The following is a 12,615-nucleotide window of genomic DNA, read 5'->3' as shown; positions in this document are numbered from 1 at the left end:
AGTACACTCTTACACACTAACACGCTTTCTTCCCTTTGTAAGTTGCAGGGTGACAGGACAATAGGGCTAGAGCCTCCCGGGTCCTTTGAGCAGGTTGGGAGGGAGCGAGGTCACGCGTGTCACGTCTTAAAAATAAATGGGTCTCTCTTCCAAGTGTCTGCTTGGACTTTCAGCCTGAAGATACCCATCCTTTCTGGGTTCCTGAGGAACTGGTTTTTAAGTTGCTGTCTGCTGCTGTGTGCCTCTCTTAACCATTTGTTGGTATTGGCTTGGAGACTTGAGTCCTGCATTAACGCTGCTGGTCTTTCCACCCGCGCAGCTTTTCAAATCCCTGCAGCCTTCACTTCCTTTCTGGCTTTCTTTTGGCTGAAATGGAGCATTTCTTAGATGGAGCATTTCTTAAATGACCATAAAGGAAGTGTTCCTTGTCTTCTGAAAGGAAACTAATCCACTAAAAGTATTTAATTCATTTCCAAAGGGTCGTTTAACAAAAAAGAAAGATCACTTGTAATGTTTTGAGTTTATATTTTAAACTTAACATTAGCTACCTTAAGTTTAAAGTGTAAACTCTTAAAAATGTCATGTTTATTTTGTGCAACTAATAAATAGGCAGAAGTTGCATTTAATCACCTAGGGACATTTTAAAATTTTAATTTAACTTAATTTTTTAAAAGATTTTATTTATTTATTCTTAGAGGGGAAAGAGGAAAAGAGAGAAACAGCGATTGGTTGCCTCTCGCACGACCCCAACCAGGGACCTGGCCCACAACCCAGGCATGTGTCCTGACCGGGAATTGAACTAACTACCTTTCAGTTTGTGAATTGGTGCCTAATCCACTGAGCCACACCAGTCAGGGTCATTTTTTTAACTGCTTTTAGAGGGAGAGGAAGAAAGAGAGAGTAACATTGATGGGAGAGAGAAGCATCAGTTGGTTGCCTTATGCATGCGCCCTGACTGGGGATTGGGGATCGAACCCACAGTCTAGGTATGTGCCTTGACTGGGAACTGAACCCACAACCTTTGGTTATGGGACAAAGCTCCAACCAACTGAGCCACACTGACCAGGGCAAATTGCATTTAATTGATTGTTTTTCTGCTAGAGTGCTTTGTATATAGTTTGTGTTTAGAAGTTATTGTTAAATTGACTATTACAAAGATTTTTTCCAAAAACGCAAAGCCAAATTTTGACAGGTATTTTAAAAGCAGACAGAACAAGGCAAAATCAAAAGAAATGCTTATGTGGTCTGCAGAGTTAGAAAATGCTTATTGCTGTGAAAAATAAGGAAACTTCTTTAGAACTAGAACTCCACCACAATTTATTTAGCTTGGTAACGGAGATTGACTTAGATTCACTGCTCTTTGGGTTCTGTTTTCTCACTTAGATTTTCTATGAAAGAGTATCACTTATACCATTTTAGGAGTTTTGGACAGATTTCATGAGCTACCTTGGCAGCTGATGCGGCAGTTTTATACCAGCTAACGTGAATATCTGTTGGGTCAATGAAGTTCCCGTTATCTTTCCAATTAAAAGGTCATTGCAAAAGTGATAGCTAAGAATTCAGATAAAGAAATATATAAAACTTCCCAATCCCCATAACTTTTATTCTTTGAGAGTTCTTCTATATCTGATAATGTGTTAAAAATAATGACCATATCTATTCTGTTTTGAAAAGTTACTCCCAGGTGAAGTGCCTGCCATTTGGGGCCATTGCTGTACAGTCTCTTGCAGGTCTTCAGTGTCTTTAACGACGCTCAGTGCTGGGGACCATGCGGCAGCCGTGGTTTGTGGCCCTGTTGTTAATGGACGGACACTTAGGTTTTCATTTTTTACCTCTGTAATTAGTGTTTCAGTGAATATCCTTCATATGCATCTTTGCATCTTTAGAGTAATTTTGTAGGAAAAGTTTCAAGGAAAAGAATAACTAGGTTAAGAGGACATGCGTATTTAACACTTCAATAGAGATTACCAAATTGCCTCCCAGAGTTTCACCTTCATACTCTTACCAGCTACTTATGAATGTGTCTGTTTATAGTCCCAACATCAGATATTATCATCTTTCTAATCTTTGTCAGTGTGATAAATTATTCAGCGAGGTTGCCTATCTGTTGTTCATATGTCTTATGAATTGGCTTATTATGGTCTTGGATCTTTTAAAATTCGGTTGGATTTTTTTCTGAAGATTTTAAAGGACTTCTTGTACATTATAAATATTAGCATGTGATCATGTTTAGCAGATACCGCCCTCCCGTTTTGATGTTTCTGGTATATTTTGGTTTTTCAGGAGTTTTAAATGTTTATGTAATTAAATTAGAATCTCTTCTTTTGATTTCTGTATTTCTTAAAGGCTTAGAAAGTCTTGCTCCATTTCAAGATTATAAGTTTTCTGTCCATCTTTACAGTTAGGACTCTCCATTTTTATATTTTATTATCATTTAACCCATCAGGACTTACCTTTGGCATGGTAAGTGAGTGTTTGATTTTTAAATGTTTTCTACTGAGCTGTGTAGTTGTTTCAACACCACTCCTAAATGGCCAGTGAAGGGCTGCAGAGCAGGGACAAGTGCACGTGAGCAAGGACTTGGGACATCTCCTCAGACTCGGGCTGGGCGACAGTGTTGCTTCTCTACTGCTCTGTGGCCTAGCCCTGACCCTGACCCCACTCCCACAGCCGCTCGTGGAAGCAAGCCTTCCCAGCGCTTGTGCTGCCGCGGCGTATGGGAACCAAGGACTTGCATAATACGCTTTGCTCCGTTTCTTCGTTTTTGTGGGTTTTTGTTTGTTTTTCCATGACAGCAGTGGTCCTATTTTCCACTCACTGGACTATTCTGGAATTAGGCACTTGAGTTTGCATGTAACAGATGGACGTGGCTCTGTTACTTGCTTCACGTCCTTTGTTAGTGTTTTTGTAGTTTTACCAACTTATGTTGTGTCTGACCTCCAGTATTTTGGCCAAACTGCAGATTAAAGGGAGGTGATTTACCCCAACAGTCCCCCTCGGACCCAGACTGGGTGGGTTTTGACAGTTAATATGTTTAGTAGGTGTGCATATTTATGATCTCTTCCACTCGGGGTCAGGCATTGGGAGCTGGGATGCAGGGAGAGCTTTCTTTGAGTGTCGCAGCTGCCCAAGGTGGTGCTCCAGGTGCTCTGGGTTCTGGGTTCAATGCTGCGTGCGGCTGCCCCGGCCCCGGAAGTGTGAGGGCTGCCGTTTACAGGACAACGCCTTTCTATTCTGCTTACGCAGACTCGGGGGCAGGAGCCTTGTGTTGCCGGGTAGAGGTGGTCCCCCGCCCCGGTCCGGATGGCTCTGCAACCTAAATGTTTAACCACAAAATAGCAGTAATTTACAGGCAGGAGGGCACCCCACATGCCTTCATTCCTTAGCTCCATCGCCCTGACTAGCTGCTTGTATTAAATGCAGCTGTGCCAGCCAGGATTTCTTCTTTGCGTTTCTATTTCTGACGCCCTCCTGATGGAGCCCTCATCTCTGAATCACCAGCTGCTCTGCGTCCGCCTAACCTGGCAGCGGGTCACTTACTCTTGAGCTCCTTAACTTGAGCCACACTTGATAGTTCTCTCCTTACAGCCTTTTTCCAGTACTTTCTCTGCGTAAAGGCAGCCTGAGACTCAATGCTCTACGCTTACTCCACCGGTAGGGCAAGGGGGTGGGAGACTCGCTGTGTTCTCTTCACGCGGGTCTCGAAGAGGACGAGTAGCTGCAGCAATGGCGCTCGGCTCCTCTCTGGGGTGCGCGGCCGTGGCTGCTCCCTGACCGTTCTTTCTCAGCCTCGGCTGTGAGCTGGTTCCTTACTGTGTCACTTGGAAAAGCGGAAGGGTGTTAGCGGCCGCAGTGTGTCTGGCGTGAATCAAATGGACCAGCCAGTGTCCAAGAACACTTGTAATTTGTTTACCTGACTGTGTTTCCCCTGCTGCACAAAGTTGGACTTAATCCTTCCGATGGTAAAGGTTGTTCAGAGACTGGACGGCTGTGGCGCCTGGCCTTTGGGGTGTCCCACCGTACGATGGGGAGTTACCTACCTCCTAGGGTAGTGGTGAGTTTTAAAGAAGTTAACTTGGGTAAAGTCTCTAGCACAGTGCTTGGCACATAGTAGGGTGTGTTAATTTCTTTCCCTTCCCTGCAGGCCATTCACCTGCTCTTCCCTCTACGATTTTCCATAACACAGTTTTTACTTGGAACCAGCCTTCTGCCAAGAGTCTCAGTTTGGTTGTGTACTCCTACAACTCCTATTTTTGGCTTGACTTCCCTCTCCAGCTCCCAGTGGTCCAGCCACACAGTCGCCTATTGTACCAGCTGGTTGATGTAAGTCTATCCATCCTCAGAGGAACCTGGTTACTTACCAGTAAGTTGCGTTTCTCTGAAAATGTAGCATCCTTGATAATTAATGTAGTTTTTTTCTTTATTGCTGATGATGAATCATATGGTAACTTCCTTGTGGTGCTCAGGTTGGAACTAGAATTAGAGGATTTAATTTGTTGATGCAGGTGGTCTCCTAGTGAGCCCCTGAGTGCAGGACACGTGACTCTGATCAGGTAAAACGCTGTGCAGAGCCACGAGGCCAGACCCCTCCAGTGCTCTGCGTGACGGGAGGCTTAATTATGTAAACGCAAGGATGATACATTTTCAAAGAAATAAAGTTACTGGTAAGTAACTGGGATTTTTTTTTTAAGATTTTTTTTTTTATTTTTATTATTTACTTTTAGAGAGAGGGGAAGGGAGGGAGAAAGGGAGAGAAGCTTCAATGTGTGAGAGAAACATTGATCGGTTGCCTCTCTCACACCCCCAGCCTGGGGACCCAGCCTGCAACCCAGGCACGTGCCCTGACTGGGAATCGAACTGGTGACCCTTTGGTTCACAGGCTGGTGCTCAATGCACTGAGCCATACCAGCCAGGGCAGTAACTGGGAATTTTGAGTACTTTTCCTATAAGTCAATGAATAAGAATTCCCAAAGTTGTTTTTACCAACAAATGCTTTTGCATTTGAATATTATTTCATAAATGAAAGGAATATGGTTATTAGTTAAGGTTGATAGTTAAGCAGTGGGATAGGTTTCTGGAGCTACTACGTAGATCAGGAGGAGGTCGTGTAGATCTTTAGTTTTCTAATTAGATGCTCTCTTAGCTTGAACGAGAAATTCAAAGATGAAGTTCTCCAGTAGGGAGAATCAGCAAATGCAATCCGTGCATTCCAGAAACATTTTTTGAGTGCCTACTCTTTTTTGAGACACTGTGCTGAGTATCGTTGGGAAACAGAGAGGTAAAGCCACCCTCTGCCTCTGCCGCTTCTGCCCTCCAAGAGCTTGGGGACTCTCGGGTGACTGTATCGAGATGATGGCTCCCGGGAGCAGGACAGGTGTGGGTGGGGTAGTCCTGAGGGTTTAGCCCCCGCCCCCGTGTTCTGTGTTTCTTTCAGTTCTCCTGCTCACAGGAAAGCGGAGCTGGCCTCGTACCGCAGCCCGAGCGTTCTCTCCGAGGCCAGAGCAGACAGACGAGCAAAGCCAGCCCCTCCTGCTTAGTAGTTGAGTAGAGTGTTTGGCTGTCTCACCTTAGGTGCCACCTGGGGTGTGACGTTAAAGTAGTCAAATGAGCCAAGAGTTGGGGAGGCAATCCACTCCCCTGCATACACCCTGCTCCCCCTCCTGCCCCCAGGCTTTACAGAGGGCTAGTCTCCAGAGTTAAAGTCACAGAGTTAATTATTACCCCAGCCAAATTTAAAAGAAAAGTCAAAAGCTCTTAATAGTTCTGCAAGAAATGGAAATTATTCTGTACTTAAAATCACTGGACAGTGTCTATACTTGCCCCAAAGTCAGCGGTTAAGTATTCCTACATAGGAAGGAAGGAGGGAAGCCTGGGTAGTGGCAGGACTAAGAGGAGGGTGCCGGGAGGAGGCGCGGGGTGGTGCCCACTGCACAGCTGTCAGGTGGGCAAAGCGCTCGCTGTTGGCGTCAGACTGAGGCCTCCGTCCTGGCCGGGTCGTTTACTGCCTTTCTGACTAGGCCAGTGACCACACTCCTCTGACCCTCAGTCTCTTCCTTTGTGACGCTGTGAAGCTGCAGGCTGAGGTGAGTGGTGAAGATCATGTCTACAAAGGACTTAGCACAGTGCCTGCAACGTAGTACGTGCTCAATAAATGTTGATTACTGTTATTGTTGGGTGTTGGATGGATGGATGGAGAATTGCATCCGAGACTCAAGAGTAGAACTGGGGAAGATTGCGGATTCTGGAGTATTAGTAAACTGTTCACACCTTATTTATTTGAGCTATGTATGAGCTTTCTAGTATTATTATTTTTGTCTTTGCCCTTTTGGAAAGCAAATTAATGGATTAATCACTGTCACAGTTCTTCCTAACTACTCTGTCTTGAACCTTTCCTTCCACTGAGGAAGGAATTATTTTTGTGCTGCAGTGACTGTGACTGTTGCCAGGTGACCCCCTGGCCTGATGAAGTGCTAAGGGCCAGGCATGGCCTCTGTGCCAATGATATCCACTCTGATGTCACCAAATCGAGTCCTGCTAGTTTTAAGACCTCTTAAATAAAAATTAAGTGGTTAATAATTACGTGTATATAGTGTTACTATTTGCTTTATTTTACTGCTTCAGTCCTACTGCATTTTTTTGCTCTCCTTTCATTGATTATAGATTATGAATGTATGTCCAGGGCATTCTTGAGAAGGCTCTGGAGACCTGATAATTGGCTCTGGAGACCTGATAATTGGGTAAAGGTACTCACTCTTTAAGAAGAGCTGGATTCCTAGACAGGATGGAAGCGATTGTGGTTATTTTGGCACAAATTTTTACCGTATTTCATAGAATCAAAGATGCAAAGTTTTTAACATTTTAACATCTGAAACCTCATGCATTTGAGAATGTCTGTGATGAGAAAGCATTATGTTATAGTTCAACTGGAACATTATTAGTGATGCAGAAGATATTGGTACGCCTTGAAGCTGATGTCATCGTGGATTGGATGAAATACGGTCTTTGGAGGGAACAGAGGTACCTAAACTCTGTAGAGAAGTGGTGTCACGGCAAGTGTGTGCAGGGCTCGAGTCAGACTTGCTGGGTTTCAGTTCTAGCCCGATTTGTGTGACTTTGAGCCGGTCACATCCTTTCTTTACCTTTTGTTTTCTCACCTGTAAAATGGGGGCTAAGGATGGTCCCCATCTTACGGTGTTGTAATGAGGACTAAATATGATCAGACATGATAATGATGTGTCTAAGATAGTGCCTAGCACATACAAAGGGCTTAATAACCTTAGCTGTTATTATTAGTTTAGAGATTATGCTTTGCAGAATTGATTTGAATCTCTTTTCTTGTGATTGAAACTCAGATCTATTATCCTTTAGTGTTTGTGTATCACCTGATAATTCAGAACATGACATCTGGGCTTTTTAAAAGGAAAGATAAAACTGAACCTAACAAATTTCCATATTCTTTCTAAGTAAGATTTAAGTGGCGTATTTGGTATCTATATTATTAGACCATGCAGTTGAGATGTGGAAGAAATGTCAAGCCGTTAATCTGAGGCTAATAGAAATAGAATTTTTGATTGGTAAGTGTGGGAAGGGGCGGAGGGCTTTCAACACTAGCAAAAGCGGAAGCATTTTTGTCATCCTCAGTAAAGGAGAAGGAGAAAATCCTTTCTGGGTTTTATGAACTTTTACTGCCTTAGGTAAAGACAGTAATTTTTAAATTTAAAACTTTCCTTTTTAAAATTATGTAAGTAGAAAGCATCCCTTTATGATGCGACCGCTATAGCTTCAGGTTGTCTATTCTTACGAGTCGTTTTACTCTTTCTGTTCTAGTGCTCGGTGACCAGTGACTTGGATTTCCCGGCACAAGTCATCCCATTAAAGACTCTGAATGCGGTCGCCTCAGTGCCCATAATGTATTCTTGGTCTCCCCTGCAGCAGAATTTCATGGTATGTAAATAATGTCTCCTCTGCTTATCTGAGAATCGCTTTTAAATGGCAAGATAATAGGAGTAAAAAAGCTATCAAAATGATCAGAGTAGTGTTTTGAAACCGATTTTTATGTATTTTAAGCCTTTGCAGTGTTGCTCTTTTCCTAGTCCTTTCTAGTTTTAAAATGTTCTTCAAAGGAAAAGTGTTAAGCAAAAACCATACCTGGGATTAAAAACATATTTAATAGATGAAGTTCACAGTCTTAGCCTTGAAGAGGTCAGTCTGACTTTGAGGTTTTGTTCTTTGAGAACGTATTTAAAACAGTTTTAGGCAGCATGTTATTAAATGATAATGTACACCGTGGCGTACGCCCAGGGCTGTAAAACACAAGCGTTCCCACTGCCCCACTGGCCCCACTGGCCCCACTGGCTTCTGCACTGAGGTGCTAGTAAATAGTTCTCGATAGGAGGGGGACAAAGGAGGGTGGAACTAAAGAGAAGTTTGAGTGGGCAGTTTTGACTTGTATTGTTTAATAAAAATAACAGTTTTATTACTTGATATATAAAATGGTGTTATTCTTTTCCAAGCTTTCATACAATTGGTTTATTTATTATTTTTAGCAGGAAAAGAAAAAGTTACAAGATTCTTGTAATATTTTCACATTGTTAAAATTGAGCTTAGGCTATGTATGTAAGTGAATCTAAAACACAATGTTAAGATGTTCTCAAAGATACAAGAGTTGAAGCTTTCCTTACATATAACAAATTTCACAGAACAGATACTGCAGAACAAGCATAAAAATAGTTTCGTTACCTGATATATAAAATAGTAAGGGTAATAAAATGTTGATAGAAGTCCTTGAGTATTTTAGAGAATTGCTTATATTTCCATTGTCTTTAGGAATTAAACTTTTAGAAGATTTCTCCGTGGAGGGTTACAGGCAAACTTCGGACACTCTTCTGCAGCTGCGTACATTTGTGTATTGAAGCTTCATTAAAAAGCATTTAGGTTTTTTTTTTTAAAAAGATTTTATTTATTTTGAGAGGGGAGGGGAGAGAAAGAGAGGGAGAGAAACAGCAATGTGCGAGAGAGACATCAATCAGTTGCCTCCCGCACGCCCCCGGGTGGGGACCTGGCCCGCAATCTAGGCTTGTGCTCTGACTGGGAATTGAACGAGCAACCTTTAATGGGCAACCTTTAGTTTGTGGGATGATGTCCAACTGAGCCACACCAGTCAGAGCCAAAAACATTTAGCCTAAGAATCCTATCGCAGGAGCTTAAAGGAAGTTTCATATTTTCACAGATGGAAATTCTGAAAGAATATTGTGTTTAAACTTGCCAATATATACTATTTGTGAGTCATCCGTGGGTTTTGCTGGACACTGACCGAAGCAAGTGAGGCAGACTGACTTTGTTGTGCCAGGGCATGTTTTGGGGACAAGATTATATGCATATGATTGGGAAGTCAAAATAGCCATGGTCAGTTTTGTCTTGCATCCCCCAAAACGAACTTGCTTAGCTTCAGTGGGATTAGTGCAAGAGAGAGGCAGGGCAAACTGGACTCTCCAGTTGTAGATGAGCTTGAATCTGAATAGATCAGTAAATTAAGATTTAATTTTTTTTTTATACTCTAGGTACTTTTCTGCCCAGTTTTCCTTGTCTTTGTTTGTCTAAGGTATGAACTCTGCACGTGTCCTCAGTTTGTCATAGGGAGTAGGAAAACACCCCCTTTCTTCGTGTCTTCTGACTGTCACTACAGTACCCGACAGTCCGTTGTGTCTTCCGGTCCTTTCCTGGGTGTCCCTGTCGATCCAGGTCCCAGCCTGAGGCACCTCACATTTTATTACTTAAACCTCCCCTGAAGGTATAGTTTTAAATGATTTTAGAGAGACAGGAAGGGAGAGAGATACCGACGTGAATGAGACACATGGCGGGGCTACCTCCCACAGGCGCCCCAACTGAGGGCCAACCCGGAACCTAGGCGTGTGTGTGGACCGGGAACCGGACACGCAGCCTTTTGGTGTACGAGTTGACGCTCCAGCCGGCGGATCCACCTGGCCAGGGCAGGGCCCCTCACACTTTAAGTGGGTGCCATGACCTCCTGGTTCAGGTGTTAGCTTATCCTTTCTGTTTATCAGAATTATCTTCCTAAAGTGTTATTTTTAACCAGTACAGCACCCTGCTCAAAGGCCTAAGACTGAGACCTATCCTCACTCTAAATTAGTGTTCTTAAATGTGGCCTTCAGAACCCTCTAGTCTTATCTATAATTAACTCTTTTTTTATTGTTTATTGAAAATTCTCTTCCTCCCATGACTGTCAGCTTCCTGTCCCTAGTGTTTGTAAGTGCCCCGTTCTCTCTGCCCTCTTCCTTGGCTTCTCCCAGCTAAGCCAGCACCCTCCTTCCTTCACGTCTTCCGAACCTTGGTCTAGACTGGTCCTCATTTTCCTTAGCACGAGCGATTTTCATATGTTCATCTCAGTACTGAAATATGTTTTCCGATTATAGAATGTTCTTTTTTAAAAAGCAATTTGTTTATTTTAGAGAGAGGGGAAAGGAGAAAGAGAGGGAGAGAAACATCACTGTGTGGTTGCCTCTCACTCACCCTCCAGCTGGGGACCTGACGTGCAACCCAGGCATGTGCCCTGACTGGGAATCGAACCAGTGACACTTGGCTCGCAGGCCGACGCTCAATCCACTGAGCCACAGCAGCCAGGGCTAGAATGTTCTTATGTAAATGAGTAAATTAGACTTGAATGGACCATCGATACTATTGTACAACCGTAGAATTTTATTATAGTGCATGTCAATAACTAGATCAAATGAAATTTAGAAACACTTATTTTAGTGTTTTTTAAGGTATGGTTATAGTTGATTTTGAGGAACCATATTTCATCAATTGTGAGACACTGTCATTGGAAATAGGAATGGGTAGATAAAATAATGGGAAGTTTTAATGACTGATGACATGTTAGATTAGGTCAGCTTGGTAGTTTTCCATAAATTTCTCTCTCAGTTATGCTTACTGATGAATGGGCCTCCCCACTTTAAAAATATTTTTTTTTTTAATTTTTATTTTTTTTGTAACTCTCACCTGAGGATATGCTTATTGATTATAGAGAGAGGGTAAAGGAGGGAGTAGAAAAGGGAGAGAAGCACCAGTGTAAGAAAGAAACATTGATCTAATGCCTCATGTACGCGCCCCACCCAGGGACTGGAACCTGCAAACCTCGGCTCCTGCCCTGATGGACAGCAAACTCGTAACCTTTTGGACACCCAGCTGAGCCACGCCGGCCAGGGCAAGAGAGGTGTTTCATTTATGGTTTATAGAGTTTGCTGTTTATTATTTTAGGTCTAGAGAGCTGAGTAAAGACATCTGCTTATGAAGAAAATTGTTGTATTTCAGTTATCACATTGATTTTTAAAAAATTTTAATACTTGGGATAAGGGTGCTTTCTTAAAATTATTATTTTCTAACTTCTAGGTGGAAGATGAAACTGTTTTACATAATATTCCTTATATGGGGGATGAAGTTTTAGACCAAGATGGGACTTTCATTGAAGAACTGATAAAAAATTATGATGGAAAAGTACACGGGGACAGAGGTGAGCCGTGGGCTTGTTCTTTTAGAAAAGAGGGCCAAAGAATTGAGAGAGAATTTGATTCTTTTAATCATAGATATGAAAAAAAATTTTTTTAACATTAAAATTAAGTTTTATGCTGGGCTGACCTGGCTCACAAGCCTACGATTTTCATTGTTCCCCCTATTTATACATTGAAGGACCATGCTTGCCATGTAAAGCGTAGGCATGGTTGGTTATAACATAGATTATGTCAATAACATGTACCTTAGATAGAACTGTGTGAGTATATGTAGAGTTCAAGGTTCTTCAGCAGTAAAATCAGTGAGAACTCGGGCCCTGTGTGGGTGACGTGGGCTCCAGAGGGCGCGCCGCTGTCGCGGCCCTTCCCCGCCAGGCCGGTGCAGTACCTGGGCTCCTGCGGCTGGAACCCTGGCGTTGGTGTCTTGCGTCCAGGCGAGCCTGCAGACTCGCCGGGCAGGAGGGGCTGTGTGTGATGGGAGCAGCCGCCCGCATCGTTGGTGGGTGGGAAGCTGGGTCTGCAGGAACAGTGGTCTGAGAGAGGCCGAGGCCACAGCTGGGTTCTCGTGAAAGAGGTTACAGTGGAGGCGCTGGAAACTCGGGGGAGGGATGATTGAAGAGAAAATGACAGGTGTTCCTAACTTTGCCTCTGGCCAGCCCTGGAAGGGCCCTTGTCCCTCCTCATTTTAATAGCAACGCTGCAGTGCTGAGGGGCCCGGCTATTACAGGTTAGAAAGGGCACTCGTGAACGCTTGCCATCGCCGCTGGGCCCCGTGCAGCTCTGATGCCTGACTTGGTGAATTTCAGAATGCGGGTTTATAAACGATGAGATCTTCGTGGAGCTGGTGAACGCTCTTGGCCAGTACAGTGACGACGAGGACGAGGATGACGGCGATGAGCCTGACGAGAGAGAGGAGAGACAGAAGGGCTTGGAGGGGACCCGAGAGGGTATGTCCTGTAGGCCTGTGTGCGGCCACTGCAGCGGCGCCACCAAACAGGGCGGTGCAGGTGCCCCTGAACGCTTTGTTCTTTGTTTGGGGCACATCGGGGGTAGTATAATGGCAATTAGAGTATTATTGGCAACTTTT

At 43.6% G+C, this 12,615-nt stretch overlaps 1 protein-coding gene across 7 annotated transcripts in view; it reads left to right on the top strand.

The window, feature by feature from the left end:
* EZH2 (enhancer of zeste 2 polycomb repressive complex 2 subunit) overlaps nt 1–12,615 on the top strand; it is a 64,435-nt gene that overhangs the window by 33,317 nt on the left and 18,503 nt on the right. For 3 of the 7 annotated variants that reach the window (XM_090287634.1, XM_090287631.1, XM_090287632.1), the window contains 3 exons: nt 7,828–7,944; nt 11,410–11,530; nt 12,335–12,475. In XM_090287634.1, the coding sequence (XP_090143760.1) occupies nt 7,828–7,944; nt 11,410–11,530; nt 12,335–12,475 (379 nt within the window). Of the gene's footprint in view, nt 1–4,144; nt 4,324–7,827; nt 7,945–11,409; nt 11,531–12,334; nt 12,476–12,615 lie in introns of all 7 variants that reach the window. The other 4 variants (XM_090287633.1, XM_090287630.1, XM_090287636.1 and 1 more) reach the window with 3 other exon arrangements.

The sequence above is a fragment of the Furipterus horrens genome, unplaced genomic scaffold (genome assembly GCF_987537825.1).
Source record: "Furipterus horrens unplaced genomic scaffold, mFurHor1.1.pri manual_scaffold_9, whole genome shotgun sequence".
NCBI lineage: Eukaryota > Metazoa > Chordata > Mammalia > Chiroptera > Furipteridae > Furipterus > Furipterus horrens.
The sequence above is the reverse complement of the archived record's forward strand: the minus strand, read 5'-3'. Positions and strand labels throughout refer to the sequence as shown.